Source organism: Phymastichus coffea, unplaced genomic scaffold, assembly GCF_024137745.1.
Source record: "Phymastichus coffea isolate CEN01 unplaced genomic scaffold, Cenicafe_Pcof_1.1 PCOF00115, whole genome shotgun sequence".
Taxonomy (NCBI): domain Eukaryota; kingdom Metazoa; phylum Arthropoda; class Insecta; order Hymenoptera; family Eulophidae; genus Phymastichus; species Phymastichus coffea.
The window spans coordinates 201,720-226,052 of record NW_026706926.1 but is presented as its reverse complement, the minus strand read 5'-3'; the positions used below and the strand labels follow the sequence as shown (position 1 = coordinate 226,052).

Below are 24,333 nucleotides of genomic sequence, written 5' to 3'. Positions count from 1 at the left end.
GGCGCTCCGCGGAGCTGAGAGGAAGAAAAGCGCCGAACGGACAAAAGTAATGAGCGCCAACGAAAACAAAAAGGAGAAAAAAAAATGGTTGGAATTATGTAAGCCGAGCGGCGACTTCGTCGCGAGAAGCACAAGCGTACACGTGGCAATTAGAAAAGCAAATTTTCGCAATACATCCAAACTATTTAGAGAGAGAGAGAGAGAGAGAGAGAGAGAGAGAGAGAGAGAGAGAGAGAGAGAGAGAAACGACACCTGCTGAAATCCTTCCTTGCTTCCTATTTCTGTCCTCGCCGCGTCTAACGCGCGCGAGCGCATCTGAATCTCGCGTTGACCGCGGTTTAACGCCCCGGTCATCTAGATATCCCCCAGCGGCGAAAGCGAAAGCGCCGGCAGTTCCGGACGAAATAGAAGGGGAAGAGAGAAAAAGAGAGAGAGAAGAAAAATCCAAGAGTCTCGCCGGCAACTTCTCGCGGAGTGTCACGTCCTAAGCTCTCTACTTAGGCTCATCAATTTATGACGTTAGAAACTCGTTGCTCAGCCGAAAGTCAGTCTGGCGGTCGCCGCGTTAAAGCCTTGACACCAGCAGGCGAGATTTCAATTGCGGCGCACAGTCGTTCGGAATGAGCTTTAACGCGTTTTTAAGGTTTGCAATTCGAGAGCGTTGTTTGTCAATTTTCGAAAATTTAGAGCAGCACACAGAGGTGACTTCCAGCGTTTATCCAGAAAGCTTCGTTGTCCACGTTTTTACTCGGATTTTTACGTTTAGATAAAATTTCGAGAGAGAACTGATCGCGATGTGTCCAGAGTGAAGAACCTAATTGAAAAAAAAATGCGTTCTATTTGGATTGCAAAGCGTCGAGAGAAATCTTCATTTTCAGAACCATTAACATACAATACAACTGTTGCTCCGGTTTCATCAAGATTCCATAGAGTAGTTGCTAAGACAAACAATTAAATTGTGCACCTCTTTCTGTAAAAAGAAACGAGAGATAGGGGGAGGGGGGTGAAAAATAAGTCTTGAGTAAAGATACATTTCTAATCAAAACCGTAGGTTTTTTCTCACGCGTTTCGTCATCAAGTTTATTTAGGCCACATCAGAATTCGTCTCTTTCGCCGCAAAGTTCGGGGGCTCGCGAGTCTAACATGATTTTAATGCAGTTGAATGCGCGATTAATAGAAAATCGGAAGGCGTATTTCCCTGTCCAGTAGAGTTTAAAGAAAATATGTGAGCTCTTCGCTCCTCGAAAAACAAGAAAAGTTTAGAAAAGGCAGAACACAAATTTTATGCTAAAAATCGCTAAGCGAAAGTTCGTCTTGAAAGATATGCAGTCGCGGTCGACGCAGAGGTGTCTTCCCTCGGCAACGATAAATAAGCCATCGGGATGGGAGAAGAGGTCATAGGCGTAGGAAACGGGAAGTGGCGAAATGTCGTGTGTGCTCTATGGTGGATACGTGTATACAATACGTCTACGATTCTAGGTTTGCAACATAATGAGTCGATACGCATCTTGCTGCGCGTCGCTTTCAGCATGCAACTATGTAGGATATATAAATACTGCACGTAACCCCGCTACGCGCTTTACAAGTGAGTGACTGAGAGAGAGAGAGAAAGAGACAGACAGACAGAGATGCCACGTATTACTTCACAAGCTGTATTATCTAATATTGCGGCTGCTGCATTCGTCGGCTCAGTTTGGCCGTCGCCGTGTTCCACGTAAAAGTTCACTCGCGAGCATTCGCACATGCGACGTGTATCGACGTGTGGGCGGCCGTCGACCAGAGAGAAAGTATCGCAATCTTGTTGCGAATGCTCGCAAAGCGATCTCCTCGCAAATATGCAGCAAACGCTAACAGAGGCTCCGCCGAGAGAGACGTAAAGGCTAATACACAATTCAAGAGGTAAACAAAACGAATGCCTGACCCTTGCTCGAGACATAAGTACATATATATATAGTTAGTCGTGTGTATTCTATGTGTGTGTGCGCGTGTGTGTATGTGTGCGATGGTGAGAGCAACCAACTTTGGCCGGACACCGTTCATTAAATAGTTTACAATACCAATTACCATATCGAGCCACATAATATTACGCTAATGTTGGTTTACCTTGGGTTACGTGTAATAACGTCAGTCAAAACAGAGATATACATCAAGAATATTATTAGAATATAAGAGAGCTCAATCGCTCTCGGCACTCATTGCTCCATACTATTACAAGCGATTCAACTCTCTCTAAGACTCTAAGTTGTCAACTCTCAAAACACAGGGCAAACATTAAAAAATAATATTTAGATGTTTAAATTTAGATATATATATATATACTGCTCCCCTATAGACATACAACCACTAATTAACAACGTTCTACCTTAAATTATCAATATTAATACTACAGCACCGATACTAATTAACAACGTTCTACCTTAAATTATCAATATTAATACTACAGCACCGATACTCAAAATGGTATATATGTATATAGCCAATTCATATATATATATATACATATATATATATATATGTATAACAAATATAGAGATAAACATTAAATATGTATTTCAATAACATTATCGGAGGATCAGAGCATGCCGCCGCCATTGCGCGCCACCGGGGAATTAATCGAGTATTATTATCGCGCGTTGGATTCGTAAAGAAAAAAATATTAACTTCATCGACATGTGCGCCGATACATCAGCATTTCAGGTATTTCAATTATAGGAAATTCATATCGAATTTTCCACGTGTTTTCCAAAAGCGAGAGAACTGCGCGAACTTTTTATTAAAAGTTGCGTTATGCTATATCCAGATGTACCTTGGAGAAGGGAAACATTCCTCGTCAAACACCACTCGCACCCCGATGCCTGAATTCTCGGAAAACCTTCATGCTTACTACACTGAACGGTCAGACTATTCCCATGGCGGAAAATTCAATCTAGCGTATCCCGCCGAACGTTGCATTAGAAAGCAACACGAAAAATACCAGCTGGTCAACAAACAAGCGTATCTAGTTAGGCACAGCACTGAACACACGCGCTAGTCTCATGACAACTCTACGTAACGTCCACGAGAGCGCGGCGAACCAGGGCTCGACGCCGGAAAAACAGGAGTCGGCTTCGCGTCAGCTGTTTATTCCCGGTAAAACGGCGGCATGCTCCGACATCCGAAATCAATCGGAACAACTCCACTGTTCACGTCGTTCCTATTCTTGGGAGAGAACAAAGAACAATAGCAAACAAAAATTTGAAACACTGAGTGTGAAAGTGAGCTTACCCGACAGCGGGGAAGGTGGTGTAAGGAAACATGCTGGACTCCTCGGCAGCGGCAACAATGCTTTGCTGCTGGGCTGCTTCGTGATTCGCTGGCGTTTCCGACTCTCCTGGGATACTGAACACCAATTCCAAGGTCACGATCATGTGTATGTACGTGTGTACATGTGGGAGAAAGAGAGGGAGCGAGGGAGACAGAGAACTAAAGTACGTGTGTACGCGTGTGCGAGACAGAGCAGATGTGCAAAAAAGGGGAGGGGAAAGCGGAGCAGAAAGAGAGATGCAGCGACAAACAAAGCGGAGAGCGACGCACACTCACACAGACTCGGAACCGGCTCTGCTCAAGCGTAGACGCGCGTTGCTGCTGCTGCTTCGACTCTCGCACGAACAAAGCAGGCACTGAAGAAGCAGTGAAAGAAGGAAGGATCACGGGGGAGGTAGGAAGAGAGAAAAGAGAGAGGCTAGAGCAGTCGTTTGAAAATCTGCAGGTACCGACGCCGCGCCACTTGCTTCACGTCGCATCGACAGTAAGAGAGAAATATTTTGTGTGCGGAGAGCTATGCGCGTAGGTTTGTTGGTGGTGAGGTAGGGGCATCGATTATTGCGGAAGAAGCAAATGCCGCGACAGACGAGGGAGAGTTATGTGTATCGACAGAAAGAAAGAAAGAGAGAGAGAGAGGAAGAGAGGAGTTGGGTTGCAGAATATACAAACCGGCGAGTGGATGTGGCGCACGCGTACTTAGGCAGCTCTGCTATATGGTGGCGAACGCTCAGCATTCGTCGTATAATCGTAGAGATCGAAAGGCACTGTGCGAGACGCGCGCGTATACTGACAGCAGCCGGCAGCTGCCGCCGCAACCAACGAACGAACGAACGCCGGGGGAGAAGGAGACTGCCAGACAAAGAGAGAGAGAGAGAGAGAGAGAGAGCGAGAGCCGAGCAAGCAGCAAGCTGAAGCGAAAGGGGCCGGCAACGCGATACTGTGTATGTACTATACCTATATATATGCCTGTCTCTCTCGCTCTCTCATTCTGCTTGACTGTATGTATACGATAGTAAGGATCGAAGGTAGTGGGAGAGAGAGAGAGAGAGAGAGAGAGAGAAACGAGAGGGTCGATCGGAGCGACACCAAGTGGCTGGCTGATGAAACATACTCCCTTCGTTCGTCGTCTTCGCCGTCGCCGCGTTCTGGCGTTTTGCCGGTACTCCACTGTAACGTTGTGCCAGGATTTTAACGCACTGTGTTATGCGATGACTCGGGCTCGATATGCTAATGCATGCGTATTTGACACGCTTATGTCAAGGCTAGTTTTTATTCTACATAGAAAATTTCGGAAATTGGAGCCAAATCGATATTTTCGGCCAGTATTTCCTGCATGAATGAGAAAACGAGAGAAAGAATATATGTATTTTTTTCGCGTCTGCTCCATTTTACATAACAGCCAGTCATTACAGTTTATCGGCTTTTTCTTGTTTGCAGAGAAATTTCGTTACCTTCACTTTTCCATTCACTCATTGCTCTTATTATTGACGTGATTTTGAAACTGGCAGCGAAAATTATTTAAAAAATGTAAATTACAGTTAGTAAAAACATTACGATGTTTATTATCGATTACGATACAATAGAATTTTGGTAGTCATTAATTTGTAATGCTTAATTTTGCAATAAAATATCTAAACATTTTACCAGATAGGATGAAATGGGTAAGCAGAAATTCAATATTGTACAAAATGCCAGTCTCTAATTACGAGAAAACCTAACGTGTTAAGAAAAGAGCCATCAATTAAAACAAGTCAATCAGTATAAATCAATAAACAGTGAAACTGCAGTTGAACTTGGAACGTTGGAAATAGGCAGATGTGAGAAACTACCAGTGGAGAGTCGGCAGAACGGCATTGACGAAGGTATAGGAAACCTTTTTTCCTTTCTTGCCCCCACCTAACGGTTACCGGCTGTCGCTGCAGCACCAGTAGAAGTACGCAGGTACGTAAAGTAACTCTCACACTATCAGGGACGTGGAAGGATCGAGGGTCTTCAAAGCGGTGTGGTGCGGCATGGCGGGTGCCCTCGCTTGAATATAAACGCTTTTCCTGAGTGATGAGGATGTTACCGGCTGCTCTCGATTTCACGGATGCGACCCGCAAGGAAATATCCTACCTACCCACCAAACCACGCCGGTTATTCCTTTTTTATTCTTATTTCCACATATTTTTATCATTACGTATTCTGGGTAAACAGTTCCATTGTAAACTCTATACTTTCAATATTAATGACCTTCTTACCCATGTATATATTTATTTTTTATGCGACAAATTTTACTGAATTTAATTGTAACGTGTGTCAAATAATTGTCAATATTTATATATATTTAATGGGCCTTGAAGAAATGTTGAATTATTATTTCAAGTTATTAGTAACATTTTTATAATTTCAATGGAACCTTTACTGCAGACTTTATAGGCATTTGAATGGAAGGTGAAGTGAATGTAGACTTTTCAAGCATTTTAACAAGATATGTAGTAAACTTCAAAAAAGATTTAATAATTTTCCTTAAAACTCATTAAAAGTTTTCTTCAACTCTTAAAATAATATTTTCAAAAATGCAAATTAAATCTTTTTAAAGCTATTTTAAAAATTATTTAAAGATTGCGCAACAATTGGATTAATATTTTTAAAAAATGTAAATGTTCCTGAGACTACTCGAAAAACGTTTTATCTGTTTTTATAATAGTTTATAATACTTTTTTCGATCTTCTGAAATTATTATAAAAGCCTACTATCTCATTTTTTGATGTTCTCTGACAACATTGCGAAAATTTTTAGAATAATTCAACAAATTATTTGTATCTTCTAAAATTGTAAAGGCAAGATTTTATAAAGCTTTTATGCATCTTGTCTATATTACTAGAAATTGTTAATACAGACAATAAAGATTTTTCTATTTTTTAGAAAGGTACATGAAAATTTTTGATAAGAGCTTTACAGCTGTGCTTTTAGTTTATTATCAAATTTTCAAAGATTTTAATAAAAACCTGTTAGAACATTAAATGTAAATTATATAAACGTTTCAGCATTCTATTTTTAATTTTACGAACGACTGTTTTAACTCTTGTTATTTTTTCACAACAATACTTTATCAGATCATCACACGTAAATATATCGTTAAAATAGGTACATATCTCTTAATATAAAGCTTCAATAATGGACATTATGTTTTGGTACTCTGAAAGCAACGAAACATGCCAGAGTATACTCATCTATCCTCGAAATCACGCCAATTACTCGGTTTGCCTTACATTTTCATTTGCATCTGTGTAAACACATTAGCTCGGAGAATTCTAAACTCGTGTCAAAACATTGGTGCACAGGGGTATTAATGTGCCATTACGACTAGCGCATTGTTGCATGACCTCGCTCTTTCTAGGTAAATCAATTTTCATCTCTGCATCGCTATGATTCCACAAGCGTTGATTTGCCGAGCTGCGGACGTTGAATATTTTGCAGTTGAGTTTCATTCAGAGAAAGATGGAGTGTTGCGAAAAAAAATTTTGTACATTATTCAAGCAGATGATTACAAAGAATTGGATCTTAATGGGATTTGAGGAGCAAGAAGGATTTTATACCCTTATTTGAATATAATTATTGGAAGACAATCGTAGATTTTCCGATTTGAATTCAAAGACTACGTTTTTAATTTGACATATGTTAGTGAATAGATGTCACAAAGAGGTCAACAAATGTATTATAACTGATAAAGGAAGAATGCAAACAAAAGCTTTTATAAAAAATCACTGGTAACAAATGAAAGTCCCCCAAACGTATATGTATACGCACATTTCTAAGCGAAGGCACAATCTTGAATAAGTAACCCTCGGTGAAAACCGGATTAAATTCAACGTGAGCAAATCGCCCACGCTCCGACGTCCATCTCCGGCGGCGCACACATGATGCAGTTTCACGGCAAACCACAGACAAAGTTGAACGCTAACCTTCTCTCTCGCATCCACATTTATACACACACTCACGCGTGCGCGGCTTTATCGAGTCTGGCGTTTGCGTGGGGCTTTTGTCCTCGCGAAAATTAACATTATCGCGCGCTTACACTTGACTGGACGTCTATATCCCTCCCCTATAGCTATGCTGGAAAAAGAGATGCAGCCTGGCTGCGATCGTTTGCTCTCTCTCTCTATCTCTCTCTTCCCCCTCCCCACTCTTTCTCTCGTCAATCTATCGGCGCGTGCATTGAAAAAGCACACAAAGCGCAGGAAAATTAAGGCGCAACGCTCGTGAGCTTTCTCTCTCTCTCTCTCATCTTTTAATGACGGGTTGAACGCTCATTGTTTGCGGGAGAAACTGTGTCAGGATTAATTAATCGGCAGTGCTCGACGAGGCAAACGATTATGCGCGTCGGGCCCTCCGACAGTGCGCACGCTGACGAGAACGAAATTGAAGCCGTAAATTTTTGCCACTATAAATCCCACGACCCCCCAATGCGCTCTCGCCCTCTCACATTCAGACGCGAATGCTATGCATGTGGGCTTGAATAAGTAGCTGCCCCTTTTCTTCGCGACTCGCTTTTCACGTGCGCTGCCTGTTTACGGTCGACAGGGCGGCAGCGGTGCCACTGCGCCTCGGGGAAAACGAGAAAAAAAATCACTACCCCCCCTCCTGCGCCCGAGCAATAATCACCTCCTTTGTCACGAACGACCGGGTCTTTTGTCGACGTTCATTAATTGGTCAGGGCGCGTGTGTTTTTCTCCGAGAAAAGCGAATTTTTTGTCTCCTCGATAAACTCGCGCGAACTCTTTGCGTGGCCAAGTGTGAATTTTACGCTACGCTACGCACTGGTCGTCGGACGAAACACAGTGCAGTTTGCGGAGAGCATTGAAACAAAAAACATGAAGTACATTCCGCGCCGATAAACACAAAGTTATGTTTCACGATAGAGGGGCTGGACATTTTTCAACGGTACGCGATTTGCTCGTTACCTTTACGCGTAAACGCAACGAACGGCACGTAAATCAATCGCCCTAACAAGAAATCGTATTTTCGAAACAAAAAGAGAGAGGGAGGATAACAACGTGACCGGAATGTGATTTTCAGCCAGCTATACGAAAATCACCTCACCGTAAGAAATAAGATTCACTTTTCCGCGCCAGCGTGTGTGTGTATGGCTGTGTGTGGCAGCGTCAAGCTTCTCGTTTGTAAAATAAAATCCCGACGCCGATGCTGTGCGCCGGGGGTTTCTCGCACATTGAAATGTGAAAAAGTCGCTAGGATTTTCGCCAGGCGAACTTTACGAGCGGATTTTTGTTTTTGCCGCGTCGATATTTTCTCCTTTCCTCGCTCACCCGCTCTCTACGTGCGTGTGTGTATGTGTATCTGCTCTCTTTTTCTCCTCTTCGTTTTTTTTTTTATATTCTTTGCTCGCTTTCGACGCAAGTAGGTTGACCGCCGCGCGGGAGCTACACGTGGCTAAAAATATCTTTTCATCCCTTAAAGCGGAAAAGCTCTGAAAAATGTACTTGTGCGAACCGATGAATATCTTAGCCGGGAGCTTTCGACCTTTTCAACTTTACACTCTTATATCGATTTTTGCGGAGACTTCGAGGCACCCCTCTCCGCAAGCTTGATCACGCATGTAATTTCCGAGCGGTATGGAAACAGAAGGGTTTTTCTGGTCGGAACCGCGAAACTCGGCGGCCGGATCAGGATTTTGGAACTGGCTTGCAGGCGTTCGTCGATAAGGGCTCGGCGAGCCGAAACCCACGCGGAGACGGTGTTTGAAAGGCGAGCTTTCGATGCAAAATAACATCCGTTGTTCGCGGGGAAAAGTCACGGAAAAAGCTCGCAGCGAGCTAGTATCGACTGGGCTATTTTCAGGCATGTGACTGACCTCTTCATGCGCCACAAATTCCGAAAAGCTCGGTCCGCTATCTCCGTCGGTGTAAAATTCTCGCGCGGGCAAGCGCTTTGGAAATTGACCTTCTCGTCCCCACCCTCGGGCGATAAATCAATCAATGCTCGCGGGCGTGCGAAGTGACGTTGTAAACACGGAGCCGCTGTAGGGACCCTCGGTAAAATTGTCAAGTTGGCCGTCGATGGGAGAATCTGCCAGCTCGCCCTCCCCCCTCCCCGCCACTCGTTTTTCGTCGCTCGCCTCGTCCTGGCCATGGTAGAGCTTTACCAGTCGGTGCTACAGGCCGGCGAGTCAATAGTGCGCGTCGCCGCAAGGCACCGAGCTTGCGCGCACGCGATGCAGAAATGCCCTGGCAGAGATATCACGGCGCCCGGATCGTTACCGAATCCTCCCATGTTACCACCCCCCCCCCCCCCCCGGCCCCGCCGCCTTCATACCTACGTACCATCGCACCCACGCGCTATCGCACACACGCATATTCCGACGTATCGATTCTATGTATACCGGCCAATCGCTCGCCTATAACTTTATTGAAAAACCACAGTTAGGATTTAACGTCGCGCGGGCGCCCCGTCGACGTACGCGTGGCCTCGCCTATCAATTGATCAGCGAGCATTTCCTTTCACAAGAAGCGACGAGCACCGCCACCACCGCCGTTGCGACTCGAGTGGTTGTAGACTATTACCAGCCGATAATTAATAGCTCGCGAGCGCGAGCGTCTTTGCGCTAATTTCATCGCGGCCGGCGCGACTGCAGATCCGCGCCTGTTACGGCCAAACCGTCGCGGCGCGGGAGCATCGGGAGTTTTGGCAAAGGTACTTCGGGCTGTTCTCGCCCCGGCGAAGGTAATTCTCTCTGTGAGCAGGAAACGAGCGCTCCCGTAATTGAACTTTCCGGTAAATTATAGCGCGCCGACGGCGGCGCAACGGGAGAGAAAAAAAAGGGTGACGCGTTTATCGACCGCACGGAGAACGAGCGCGATTTTCCATAAACATTGCCACTTCGTCGAGATGAAAAAAGGGAAAGAAAAAATTATCGCGCCAAGCTTTTCTCATTCAACTAGTGCAGTGCGTTCGCGGGAGCGCGATTACTTTGTCTTAAACGGCGTAGGGTGATTATAACCATCGTACGTAGCTTTTAAACCAAGGCCGTTCGCCAGAGTGTTTCGAGAGATAAGACGTTTATTACCGTAACCTCCCTTTTTTCACATTTATAGTATTTCCGATATTTCGCGCACTCGTGTGACTTTCTTTTCTTTTTTTTTTCTCTCCTTTGCGACTCGAATCAACATTGTATATATTTGCGGAACAAAACGAGTCAGTTGAATTACAATCGAAACTGCAATTTGCTCGCGATTATCGACCTAATTTGTCTCAAAGCACTACGCGCCGCTGGATATAGCCAATAGCTCTTTATGAGTAACTCATGCGGTAATTATGCGAAAAGCCTTTTTCACATTTTTCTTTTACGGTTTAATCACTAATAGATATAGATTCAATCCTCATGCTCGATTAATTGGATGGCTTTCAATTGACGTTCCAAAGCTGTAATATTAACATGTGAATTTTTTCAAAAGCTTCGTTAGCTTTCTAATAAGACTATTGGAAAGACGGAAAAGGGCAGCGACAAAAGTGGGTACCGCATAAAATAAGTGTGCGAAACCAAAAAATTGTTGTTTCTTTTTGTTAAGTGAGAACTATGTTATCGAAGTGGAAACTTTAATAAACGACTTTTTAGTGGTTTCCCCTGCGCAGCCAGTAACGGTCCATTTTTCTGCGCCGGTGGGTTGATATCGCGAGGTCAGCTTGTGGATTGTACATTATTAGATATTTCTCTGCCCTGGGAAAAAGCAAAACAGCTATATATCGCCAGCTCAACCGCGTCAATTTCAGTCCAGACTGTTCTCAGCGCGGGGCGAACTTGGTGTGTGCGCGCGTGCGCGGGAGCTTGCAATGACTGATGCGTAAAAGCTCGTAAGCGCACAAGCATATCTTCGGAAAAGCATAAAATAGCAGTGCAGTCAATAACATAAGCGAGCAGGAAAATAAACATTTTTATGAAATTCAAAGTTTGACAGACTCGTAAAATGCAGAACTGCGGGAGGTATACGACTCCGTGTGGACGGAACGACGACCCTAAAATAGAACAAACTATCGCCGTCTCCTTGAGCGAACAATCAAACCTCGTCGCGTTCGCGCATCATGCGAACATTTGCGCTTAATCGCCGCGTCATTTTCGTCTGAAAAGGAGACAGAGGGAGAGAGAGAGAGAGAGAGAGGAAAAAAGTGCTGCAGTTCGCGTGCTGTAGATGAAAAAAGTTTCGCGTAAAAGCCCGAGCAGTCGTCATATACTGCCGAGCTTGGAAAAAGAAGAGAGAGGGGGGGAGCGCATAAAGTGCAGGGTGGGAAGATTAAAAAGCGCGGAAAGGTGACGACGCCAGGCGGAGAGCGCAGTGGCTGGAATGCGCCGATATCGCCTTCCCTGTATGAAAAAAAATGGCTAATTCGGGAGTCGCGCGAGCACTCTCCAAGCAGACCGATCGAGAACGAAGATCGCGTTAGAAACACGTCGATGTGCGTGCGGATTAATATCCATTAACGGATGCGAGCTCTCGGCTTACGCAGCGTCAGTTGGACAAGGATTTTACATTTTTTACGCCATTCTCTCATCATCCGACACTCGCGCCTTTTATTACGAACGTCCCAGCGTCTACAATGGAAATATCGATTCTCCTTTCTTCACGAATCGCACTTAAACTTTTCATCTTATTCGGCGCACGAGCCGACTCTGCCGACTGCATAATGCCGATCATAATCCTCGACGGCATCTCGAATTTTAATTCAATCAAGTTAAATGAGCTGGAAATCCCTGACGTTCCTTTATTTTCCTTTTTCTTTCGTTATTCTCTCTCTTGCGCGTGGAATATCGCGACGAAAGAGAGAGAGAGAGAGAGAGAGAGAGAGAGGGAGAGAGAGAAGATCTCGTCGCGCGCGCGCGAGAATAAAGGGCCTGGCTGGCGTGCGGGTGGGTTTAATCAAAAGAGACCTACTTTTCTGCGCAGGACGCTGATTAAAGTTTAGCGCGAGTGGAGGTAGTCCGAGCAAGCGATCGGTTTGTCGGCTTGCCTAATGGCGAGGAAGCCTTCAGAAAACCGGCCGCACGCGATCCGCGCGTATATACGGGCACCTGCGCCTATCAATCGCTACTTGGAAGCTCATTGACGCCTGTTAAAGCTCGCGATGCAGCCGCGCTTAGCTCGAGACGCGGGGAGGCGGTGAATTCCTAGTCACACGAGTGTTGGCATATCAATGGCTGGATTAATTAGCTGCTGGGGTGTATATAGGATAATATGTCGTATTATTATATCTATTCAACAAAGTATGGTAAGTACTCATGTCATGCGGCTATACTAAGTAGATTGTATTATGTGTTAGTCTAAAGATTATGCTTACGACCTACGGAAACATTATTCAGTTATATCTCGTACGATTAATAGATAATTATAAAACAGCTGCTGATATACAGTATATGTATAACACAAGTGTGAGAGACAGATCGGTGCACACGCGTTATACATAAGATATATACAGAGTATAATATTATATTACGTGGGTGATTTACGACACTATGATATATATATATATATAAACGTGGCCTATGTTATAGCAAGGTTTTTAAGGGTGATTATTTTATAATACTTTGTTTATCAATTCAACGTATATAAGAAAGTTACGTTAAATAAATAATGTTAGACATAAGATATTTATATATAATGGACTATCACAATATAACTCTAACCGTGTGTATATTTCCTAAATTACGATATTACAGTACTAGTAGTTAAGATATTATTGCCAAATAAAACATACGCTGACTAATTATTAATGTTATTAATATATGTGAGGAAAAGAACGAGGAATAAAAGTAAATATAATAGTATAGTCGATGCTGGGTGCAAGAGTGACTGCAACTATTATCAAGAGAAAATCAAGATGTCCGCGTGAGTTTTTCTCTGGAATTGCGGATTTAGAAAAGCGAAAACTTCATCGAAGTGAAAAGTGTCATAGGACTGCGCGAGGCTCTGAAAGATTTTCTATTGATCGCAGTGGAGCGCAAAAATCGAGCGATATAAATCAACCCGAGTAAGAACACTGGAGTATAGAGCTACAGTAGCGGCAGACGCGGAGAGAGAGGAGGGGAAAAAAGTGGGCGCTCCACTTTGCGCGATCACTCGTACACACAGCATCAGCCTTGCCAAGAAGAGCAAGAGTAAAGAAAGAACAGACGTCTGCTTTGCCGCCTGTTCTCCCCCTCGTTCTCCGAGACAGTCTCGCGGTCTTGCGGGCTACTCACCAATTCTCGATGACGCTAACGTTGTTGAAGTTCGGCGGAAAACTGGCCGCCGCCATTATCGCGCCAACTCACTGAAACAGACAATCGTGCGCGTCGATGTGAATGGTAAGCCGATTGGCAGATGAGCCTCGCCAGGCTTTAATCGCACTGCGCTCGTCAAAGATTTCGATCGCCGCTGCCGGGGACAAAATGCAGCAGCAGCCGCCATCATCTTTTATCCACTCAACGCCGAACGCCGCTCTCGGGAGATCTTTTTTTTTCTTTCCTGTGACGCTATCGAGCGCCTGCCGCTAAAAACGAGGCCGTCTTGAGAGATATACACGCGAATCTTGTAAATTGTCGCTCTCGCTCTGCCGCTCGCGCCTCATTACGATCTCTCTCGCGCAGCCCGAGCCTCGCTGTATATCGGTAATGAACGATCCATTGTGCTCCCGCGAGAGAGCTTTGAGCTTGCGAGCGCTACTCGTTAATGGACCTCTCGCTTTTTTCGCCCCTCCCGGCTCTTCCTTCTCCTCCTCCTCCTCATCTCCTCCTCCTCCTCCTCCTCCTCGAGGACCGCGCAGCCCTTTTCCACACGGACTCGCGTATTCGCTGCAGCCAGCGCAACGCTTTTCCAATTACCCATCGATTGTTCTTCGTAGTTCTCGCGTGCTCTGTGTACGCCGGCGTAAACATTTCCGTCGAGCGTTGATTAAAAATTCCAGCGCCGCCGCGGACAACATACAAAAAAACCAAGACGAAACAAAACGAAAGAGAAAAGAATCGCGTGCCCACGTCGCCGAGCGGAGTCTTCCGCCGCTTTCTCCCTTCGCGCAGCGTAGGCGCGCGCGCGCGCACGCTAAATCCACTTTCTAATCGGCCGCTTTTGTTGCATAATCCACGCGCGATGCCCACGCGGAGCCTCCCGAGGCACGGGCTTTTAATTAAAATTACCCCGCGGATCGTTATTATTGTCGGGATGAACAGTGAAATATGTAACTCCGCCACGGGGTGCCGGTAGAGCTGCGCGCCCCCGAACTGCGCTCTCGCGTTACGCGTTATTGCCCGACGTCCAGCTGCCGATCAGCGTGTCAGTTTGTTTATTTCTTCTTCTTCTTTCGTTTTTCTCGTTTACGTGTCGAGACCAATTCCGCCGAATCGAACAGTGACTGATAAGTAACGAAAAATTCATTCGGTCAGCTTTGATTGAAAAATTTTTTTCGCGTCCACATTGACTTCATCGACGGTCGCGAGGTTGTTTTCCAAAACTACGGGGTCGAACCGTTCGCACGCCTACAACGAGCGAGCGTCAGTTATTTACTGCGCGAGCGACCAAGCAACCGAAATGATTTATCCGCGAAAAAAGCCAAAACGCACGCCAAATACGACAGCGCAGGGGCGAGCCGAGAGTTCAAATGAAATTAATTACTTTAGACATTTTGTCGCTGATGGCATTTATTTGCCTCGCAGAGCGTCGACAAGCTAATTTCAAGCTGTATTTTCAGGTGAGGCGCAACTCCCCAACTGCAATACAATTAAATACTTTTCGCTAATGACTGTAACTGCAATTAGTGCAGCGTGGCTCATAATTGGATTTTCGCACGACGCGAAAATACATCGGAAAGCCCGGTGAAGGAAAGGCCTCGAACGCGAGAAGATTGAGCCGCGGCGCGTCGATCGGCGGGTACAAGGCGCTGATTTTTCGAGCGCAGCCAGGCCAGGCTCATTAAGGGAGCGGTAGAGAGGAGCGAAGATGCAGATCGTCGTCGTCGTCGTCGCCAGCGCCAACACCAGCCGTAACGATGTTGCGCGATTGAGTATAGAAGGCCGTCCCGGCTAATTAGCATCTCCAGAGAATCGAGACAGATCGATCGGCGCTACGTGCCGACGCCTTCGGGCCCGCAAAGAGAATATAATTACCCCGCCGCAGCAGCCGCCACCAGTGCCGCTGCCTTTTTCTCCCGACGCCAAGTGGTGCGTTTGAGTAAGCGAGCCGCGCGAGAATATAGTGTCGTCGGCGCGTATTATCGCGATCGAGTGCCTCGTTCGATGACTGAGTGCCGACAAGTGCGCTCGTTGTTGATTTTTCGCCTCGCTTTTCATAACGAGCCGCCGACAATAGTGCCCCAGCCCCAAAGATATCACGGACTGAGATCTTGTCCGAACGCTTTTGCGCCGAACAGTTGCAATTTTCGAGGGATGCGCTGTACTTGTGATTCGCGAATTCGTACGCGTTCGGGCGGATTCAGCAGCAATTTTCCTCACTCGTTCGCAAGCTCGGCGCGATCTGGAGAGTACACGCCAATTTCTATGTGAAATCTTTCATAACGTCGATAAGCCCGCAGAAAAGGGAAGAAAATAGAGCCGTGCGTAAATAAGCAGCCGATGCAGTATTTTGCGACAGGGAGTTCAGCCAGACGTAAATAAAGCCATACAGAAGCGAGAGAGAGTAGTGCCACGGGTGGGGGGCGATGTCGCGGGGCAAGATTGATGAAAGAGTTTCCATCAAGCTTTGGAGAATCTCGACAAAACTGCGGCTTGCATATTCATTTTTGGCGGGCGCGGCGCTCCGCGCGTAAAGCATTAAAGTAGCCGTAGAAACTGCTCTCAGCGGTGGCGGCGGTCGACGCGGGCAAAAAGCGCGCAGCTGCCGCAGACGACGACGTTGCTGCTGCCGCCGTTGTCGAGGAAAGGGGGCTAAAAAGGTGGCGAGCGTCGCGCCCGGAATGATTAAGCGTCGCGCTGTGACTGCAATGCAAATCGCCCGAGGCTTTTTTTTCTCTCTCGCTCTCTCTTTTCTGCCCTGCCGCCCCTTCGCTCTTTTTCCTTGCCACGCGTCAAAAATCATCGATAATGGAGTCCCGCGCTAATGCCTTTCTTTCGTACACGGAATTATTTCGCGCTTGGTCCTCGCAAGTAGTCGCGAGCTTGAGTTTCGGTTAATTAGTTCGAAACGCACTTCGACTTGCCGACACTCGCGTTGGTTCAATGAAACTTCACTCCACCCCACTTTTCACCTGCCGATGTGTGATTAATGCAATTGCTATTGCAAATTCGACGGTGGGGGTGCGCTTGCACGGAGAGTCGAGTTTAGCTCGATCAATTTAATTAGTTAGCTCGATGGAAATATGCCATTCGGAATTCGGAAATGAAATACATGTATTTCGCGCTCGGTTGTTCATTTATTTCGAAAAAAAGTGCACGCGCTCGGCGATAAGCTTCGGAAAAGCAATCGCAGCTGTGCTCGCTGTACGGTTGTATCAAAACTCGTTTCCTGCCTCGCTCCTCTCCAAAGTCTCGAAGCCTTGACTCTCGGAATATCGCCCTTATCTGCCGCGGTTATGTGTATTTTATTGCAAGGCAGGCCAGCTCGCGCGGAGCAAGCTAATCTCCGAGCACTCGGGATCCCCGGCGAGAGCGCGCGCGCGCGCGCGCCGTGTCCTAATTTTAGCGCACTTCAATCCATCAAAGAGCTGCGCGCTGCGCATAGCCACCACGGCGTCATCGCATTAAATAAAAGCGCTTGGTAAAAGTCCAAACTTCGGCGTTCCAGAAGCTCCTTGGCCCTAACCCAGCTCGCTCGCAGCTATTCGTACGCGTCTCGAATCGGGAATAATTCCCAAGAGCACGGAAATGAGAGACGATTAACGAATGCCTCTTTCTTCTTTCCTTTCTCCGCTTATCCGATTGGATATATGCATATATATAAAGTTATAAGGTGGCGCGCGAGTCTTCGGAGGTGAATTTTAATCGGCGCTTAAGCGTCGAGCAAATATTAATACTCGAGATTGCCGCGCGGCCAACGGACTGGAAGCTGCGAGATTTAAGAAGGGGCGCGAATCGAGCCCACTCCGCTTGCGAGTGTCGAGGGCGTAGCGTACACATTTTTCTCGGCATGCCGCGTCGCGCGCGCGAGCTGCAAAATCTTCATTCGCGAACTAATAAAAGCCGCATTACGGGGAAACAATAGGAGAGCCAGCGTCATAAAATACGCAAATCCCCCCTGCAGCGGCAGCTCGCGCATTTGCATTCGTGCTCGGGCGATTGTCAGACGAGTCTCGAGTCGAGAGAAGCTTTCTCCCGCGATCTCCGACTGCAGCGTATTGTGTCTCCCGTAAGCCGCTCCGTATTTCGCTCGCGTCGCCAGCGAGATCAATGCCCCTGCGGCTGGCGGGAAAACGCGCGTTTTTAGACAACGCAATTAGCGCGCGCGCGCGTAGGCCCGCGCATTGTCCCTGTCGTCCTACGCGAGAAATCCGAGCCTTCCTTCCAGCTCGCTTGCTATTTTAATCTCCGGCGATCGGAAAAATGATGGCGCGAGTCGGAGAGAGCAGCTCTGCGAGCCATCGATCTGTTTGCTTATATACATCGCTGCAGCTCTCTTTCTCTCTCTCTCTCTCACACACACACACACACACGCGCACAAAGGACAAAAACAACGCCAGCTCTCTTTTCTACGGGGGAAATTGAACTCGCGACCTCTTTCTCTCTCTGCTTTAATATTCCCCGTACGGTTGTGTTATTGTTGTCGACTGCAGCAACTAGAAGCGCCAAGCTCCATCGATTAATTGCCTACGAAATTGATTCGAACGCCAATGCGGCTGCGTTATGTTAATTGATTAATGGAAGACTCGCGTTTTCGCGACCGGCGGTCAATTTATTTCTGCACGCGTCCCCCGGCCGCGACACACTGCACGCCGCGGGAAATGAAATAAAACAACGCCGTCGACGGCGCGACAATTTTCCCGGCGCACCTGCGGAAATGTCCGCTCGATATTTGTACGTGCGAGCGGCGTCAATTTTCGTCGCGAGCGGCACTTTTGACGGGACGCGATGCGCGTGCGATTCAACGTGAGAAACGAAAGTAAAAGAAAGCAAAAAGTCTGGTGACAATGGTTGTTTATCGCTCGCAAATAGATACTCTCGGTTCCCATTTCACGCGATCCATTCGTCCGTGGCTTCTCTTCCGTGTGCGCACAAGTCCACACGAAATCGAAGACCGATTAAGATTTTTCTCCGGCAGAGCTTTTCCGCAAGCCCAATGAAAAGAACACACCTTCCCAGATCCTATTCAACCGAATCACGTTAACTCACCGCTGTGTAAGACGCTTCGTCGCGTAAGACAAAAATCTAATTAAGCGCCGAGCAGCTAGGGTGTTTTTTTTTAATTCCAGAGCGGGAGATTCCGAAGCGTACGAGGGGAGAGAGAGAGAGAGAGAGAGTAAAAAAAGACGCTGCAGGTAAGATCTCTCGCAAGACGATCTTGACCTAGATCGTCCAGGCAGCAGCGGGCCATTCTAGCTTGCGCTCGCACGCGCGCCAGTAGGCTGTAACTCGGTGACTGCGCGCTCCTCCGTCGGCTTTCAATTAACATTCCGCGACGAGCTACGCTAAATCCGTATCTGGCCGTTGTGACCCTTGCCAATTGTCTGTGCGCCGGCAGAGGGCCGACGAGAGAACCGAATTGACGCGCTGAGGGCCCATCGCGAGTGTGCACTTGCATTACAGCTCGAGACGGGTTGGCCGCCGGCAGGCTTCGTCGAGTCCGTCGTCCGACGCCGAAGGGCAGCGCCCACGTTCGATCGCTCGATCGATGTCTCGAGGCTGCAGTCTCCGAAGATACTTTGACATCGTGGCTCTGACGCGCGGTTGGCCGGGAGGCCTTCGTCCGGTGCGCGTACGCAAGCTCGGCCGAGCAACTTGGTACAGTTGGCAGCAGCGGCAGGGCTGGCAGTCGAGCACTGGCGCTCGGGTATTCGCGCGGGATATATTAAAATCAATTACGTTGCGAGCGTCGTTGTCGCAATTGCAATCGCGCGTAGCGCCACTTTCGAACGCGGCGCTCCAACCAATGCAATTCCCCGTGCAAGTTCGATTTTTCGAGCCTCTTCGCCTTCTCTTTGAATACATCAGTTTGCAATGAATTAATTTATCGCGCAGAGGATTAGCATTCGTTAAAAATATCCATTTTCTCACGCTCCAAAGTGAATCTGCGTTCACGCGAGTCGCGCGTGCATAAACCGATACATTTCTTTTCCGGCAAAGCATGGAGCTATCATACCGTAAATAAATCTGCATCCAGAGCGCCACACCAAGTCGTAAAGTTAAAACGACACGGATCGCTCATAGAAGATAGTGTAGAGGCACGGCAAAGGCACCAAGTCGGCTGAATGGCTGCTAAAGCATAATTGAAACGCGCGCGCGCGCGCTGGCAAGTAGATACAGCCGGTATATAGTCCAACAAATCGATAAGCTAATCTCGCGCAACATAATGCATCGCTCGAAACTGTACGGGAGCCCTGGCGGCCGCTCTCGCCAACTATCGAAGTAAATCTTGTATATACGTGCGCGCGCTCAAATTCCGCTGCCTCAAGAATGCGCTAATGGCTGGCGTATAACCGCACGCTCCTGACCCTCCCGCGCGTGGCGCCGGGCCGCGGGACAAATTTACGACCGGCTGACCGATTAATCAGCCGCGCGACAATCGGTCCGCGCAGTTTTCTAATCGCCGCTGCGATTCGCCCGACTGGCGCGCGAGACTCGCGCGGATGACGAGGCGGATGTGCACGCGACGAGCGACGCGTCGGCTGCGTCGGACACCTACACCGCGCCTATAATTCATCCTCTCGACAACGCGCACGCGACGCGGGGCGGGCGGGGCCAAGTGAGCACATCATCGGCTCATAAGCGCATATCGCCTGGCTATCCACTGCCGCTGACGACGACGATGGCCCTTGTGCTAAAAGACGATCGATCCCCAACAGAACATCCGCGATGGTGGGAGAGGGGGGGCGGAGGAGCTGCTGCGCCTATGGCTCCCGCGGAAAGAAAAAAACTTGTTCGCGGTGGGAAATTGCTTTCTCGCTGAGCCGCAAATTTTTTCGTTGGTGCTTTCTTTTTTTTCTTTCGGCCAGAGATTGAATGCATACCGACTTTTATAAAGTCCTAACTTTGGAGATTAATTTTTAGCATACGTAGAGGGAGAGATAGAGGCGAATACTTTTGTTGCAGGATTTACGCCAGTGGAATGCTCAAATACTTGCTGCGTATGCGCATTTGATGGCAAAGGTTTCAGAGGGTTTGAATTTTTTAAATTATTATTTTGCACGCGCGTGTGTTTTTCGAGCGTACGTGGGCTTTTACCGAGTAAATTTATCGAGGTATTGATTTGCTGTTGATTTTTTAAAATGAAACTTTATAGACTCCAGTGAAATGATGTCGAGTACTTTGAAAGGTCCTTTTACCAACAGATGTTACCTCGCTTGCACTATCAAAATTTTAAGGAAATGTTTATTAATCGGTAACTATTACAACGTGTATACGTGTTCTTCCATTATTATTATTATGCAATAATAAAACGGCTGATTAGACGCTATCAAAAACTTAATAATAAATAACGCAGAAGCGATTGTGCAAAATTCCAATTAAACAGAACATCCGCACGACGCGTAGAAGCAGCAGCGGCGTCCAAAGAACGGGTAAGTAATGTCTAACGATAACAATTTTGTGCTTGGAAAAAAAAAAGAAAAATAATACAAAAAAAAAAGAAAGTCAAAACAAAGTATGCCTCACCGTTTCGTCGGCGAAAAATACCTCGCCATTTTGAAGTGTATGGCAAAAAGGCTATTGTACGCATGTGTAAGCCTCGCCCACTCGAAAACTTTCCAATCGCCGGCGCACGTGCATATCCATCATCTGGCGACGCATCTGAATATAACGTCCCAGATTACAGCTCCTCCCAAAAAGACAGCGGCAGCAGCGCGAAAAAGCCCCGCTATACTTGCGTGCGTGGGCGCTCAGTGGCGTTATTAATCACTCGGCGAGCGTGCGAATGTCAGCTCTTGCTCTGGCGCTCTGACTAATCGCTTGGCCATTACGAATTAATGTACTCTCTTTTCTCCCCGCGGGATCGGAAAAAAAAAATCGCCGGTCGCGGTTCATTGTCCACGCTTCTTGATTGTTAGCTGCAGCGGTGTTCCGGCTCGCCGAATTTTCTCGGCTCTCTCGCTCTTTCTCTCGGCCGATCGTTAAGTTTTACTCTTGGTGAGAAGAAAAAAGGCAGCGCGGTGAGCTATAGGAGTCGTCGGGTGACTTGTCGCAGACATGCAGCTGAATGAAATTTCGTGCACGGCCGACATATTTTCTCGGCGGGTGTCTGCGCGGGGCAGCCAGCAGCAGCCGTATCACACGGGGACGCCTCGCTCGCTCTCCGCTGATATGAAAAATATTTACGAGCGCGTGCTTTACGGCTAACTCGCACGAGTTTTTAACGGTCTGTTTATGGTACGCGGGAGCAGCAGCTGACTGTTTTTTTTCAAATATTTTCCATAGCTGTTTGTCGCGCGCAAATATAGATATAAACATTTCTGTCTCGCTCGCAGTCGACGCGAAAGGCCAACCAGAGCGCAAATAATATCGCCGTCGCCGTCGCCGCCAATGCGGGGAAATCGATGTTTTCTCTTTTCAGATGTATATACTTTGCGATAAATGCGCTCGAAAGCAATCTTTCCTGCTCGCAAAAAAATCGCAGAGAAGAAACGCCCGTGCGGACTAATAATGTCCCGCAGCGAGGTTCTTTTGTCGAGGGACGCGACCGCGGCTGCTGCTCTACATCTCGCGCGCATCCAATGCGACAAAGTAACCGGCACGTAATTATTATCAGACGCGCTCATTAAAAATTAAAGCCCGAGAGAAGAATCGGTTCTAGGTCAGGGATTTTAATCAGCTTCTCGCGGAGACGAAATTTTTGCCAGAAGCTGCAGCGTCGCTCGATATTGAAAGCCTAGACGAGGATAACAAACAAAAAAAAAAATAAAAGAAGAGGAGAAAGAAAAGCTCGCCGAGATGGAGAAAACACATCTCGCCCGTCCATCTGCGTAATGGCAGTCATTTTTCCGAGACTGCTAGCAGCTCTACTACACACTATAACAGCCCCTGGAGCGGCTGCCTCTTTAATATCGGTGCCGCGATGCAGTTGCACAGCTGATGCCAACAAGTTGCTTTATTCCACGACAATCTTCCTCCCCCGCAACCGAGTTTCACCTCGAGAGAAGGCCGCCTTTTTTCTCGGCGGACGCCGAGGCCTTTTTCCCCGCCGACTACTACAACGACGACGACGACTCGTATTTAAGGTTTTAATAAAGAAAAGCACGCTGCAATTTTTTATTGCAACCAAGCCTAAAGGCGCGCACGACTCCAGCCGAGCACCGTCAAGACTAATTTAAGAGCAAAATACTCGGCAACCCCGAGTACTTGCTGGTCTCCTTTTCCCTCGTCCCTTCTCAATGCTCGAGGCTCGTGCTTTATTTTTCTGAGACGCGACGAATTGTTTATCGATAGCGGTCTCTTCATTTTCTGCTCGAATTATTATTGGGAACCGACGTAAACGAAGGCGCCTACGATAGTGCGCTATTTATTCAACGCTATTGAAATTAACGATGACCTGTAGAAAATAAATAAACACCCGAGCTTTCGTAATATCGTCTAATTGCTCGTTTGCGTACTGGGCGTAGTGGTCTCGTTTCAAAATAATTTTTCGTTTTCAAGTATCTACAATGACGAAATCCATTAAACGCAAAAAAAATAATAATAATAAACGTCACATCCGACTCGAAAAATTCTCGATCAGCTTCAACAAAGAAATAAAGAAAGCAAACAGGGCGTATCGTTTTCCTCGTTCATAGAAGGGAAGGGGGAGCAAGTCTTGTCCCTGGTTGCTGCGCTCGACAAGCATGTAATTCGCGGTCCAGCAAACCTCGCGGAAGGAGCTGCTACTGCTGCTGCTGCTGTTCCCTCGAGATCTTGTCGTCGTTTCTTTTTCCGATCTCGCGCAATGCAATTGACAAATTCAACGGTTCGCTTTGTACATTTTTTCGCTTTCTTTTAGCAAACGTTGCTTTCCACCGGTGAGCGATCGATTCTCCGCGAGCTGCGAAATTAGTCCTCGCTACATATACGTTTAGATCGAATTGTTCGCCGTCGGGTGCATTTTTCCCTTCTCAGCAATGTCATAATAGGAGCGAGCGATAACAATTGGCCGCTCGCAAGCAAAACACACGGCGCAGAAGTGGCGGAGAGCGTTAATTACGAGGCGTTAAGAGGCTGCTTTAAGCAGGCTCGGGGCGTGAATAAAGCTAATCACGTTGTTAAAGCGCGCAAAGTAATTGCCACTCTCGCTCGCGCACGCCATTCGCATAGTCGCCACCGAGTCCATTCAGAAATTTTGTTTTTTCTCCCCCCCCCCCCCCCCCGTCGCGCCTGTGCACGATTAATGTTTAACGCGCGTCGCTCGCACATCCCTCCGAAACAGGGTCATCGCGGCATATCGCGCGACTCACCTGCAGCGCAAGCGGCGCCGATTATAATTAGCCGGCGCGGGCCGACGTAGTCCGCGCGTGCAATTTCATCAAGTTCCCGTCGCGCTCCGCGAGAGGCGAACTTTTAAACGTGATTAATCGGCTAGCCTCTGTGAGCGCGTCCCCAAGGTGGCTCCGAAATTCACCGAGCCAAGTAACACACTTTGCCCGCGCGAACAAACAAAAAAACACGCCGCGAATGAATTCCGAGGCAACGCGGGGATTGACAAACAAACGCGTAAATATAGCGCGCTCGATCAAAAATACCGGCGATTCGATGCATTATTTAGGCGCGACGCGGACGACGCGCGGGCAGGTGTCACCTCGTTTCCATCGGGTATTTCAAAGCGCGAGTCCTCCCCGCTCCCGTATTTATAGGCCTGCGACAGCGAGAGAGAATTTCGCAAGCGCGACTTCCGCTCCGCCGCGAAGAGCCCTCCAGCTGCCAAAAAGCTCTCTGCCAAT

The 24,333-nt window shown here is 47.4% G+C and overlaps 1 protein-coding gene across 6 annotated transcripts in view; it reads right to left on the bottom strand.

The window, feature by feature from the left end:
• The window catches only part of LOC131670753 (RNA-binding protein Musashi homolog 2), a 55,473-nt gene that overhangs the window by 22,544 nt on the left and 8,596 nt on the right, over positions 1–24,333 (bottom strand). For 2 of the 6 annotated variants that reach the window (XM_058946643.1, XM_058946644.1), the window contains exon 2: positions 13,535–13,605. In XM_058946643.1, coding sequence (XP_058802626.1) covers positions 13,535–13,590 — 56 coding nt within the window. In that variant the 5' untranslated portion in view covers positions 13,591–13,605. Of the gene's footprint in view, positions 1–3,264; positions 3,379–3,972; positions 4,107–13,534; positions 13,606–24,333 lie in introns of those variants that run through there. The other 4 variants (XM_058946641.1, XM_058946640.1, XM_058946642.1 and 1 more) reach the window with 4 other exon arrangements.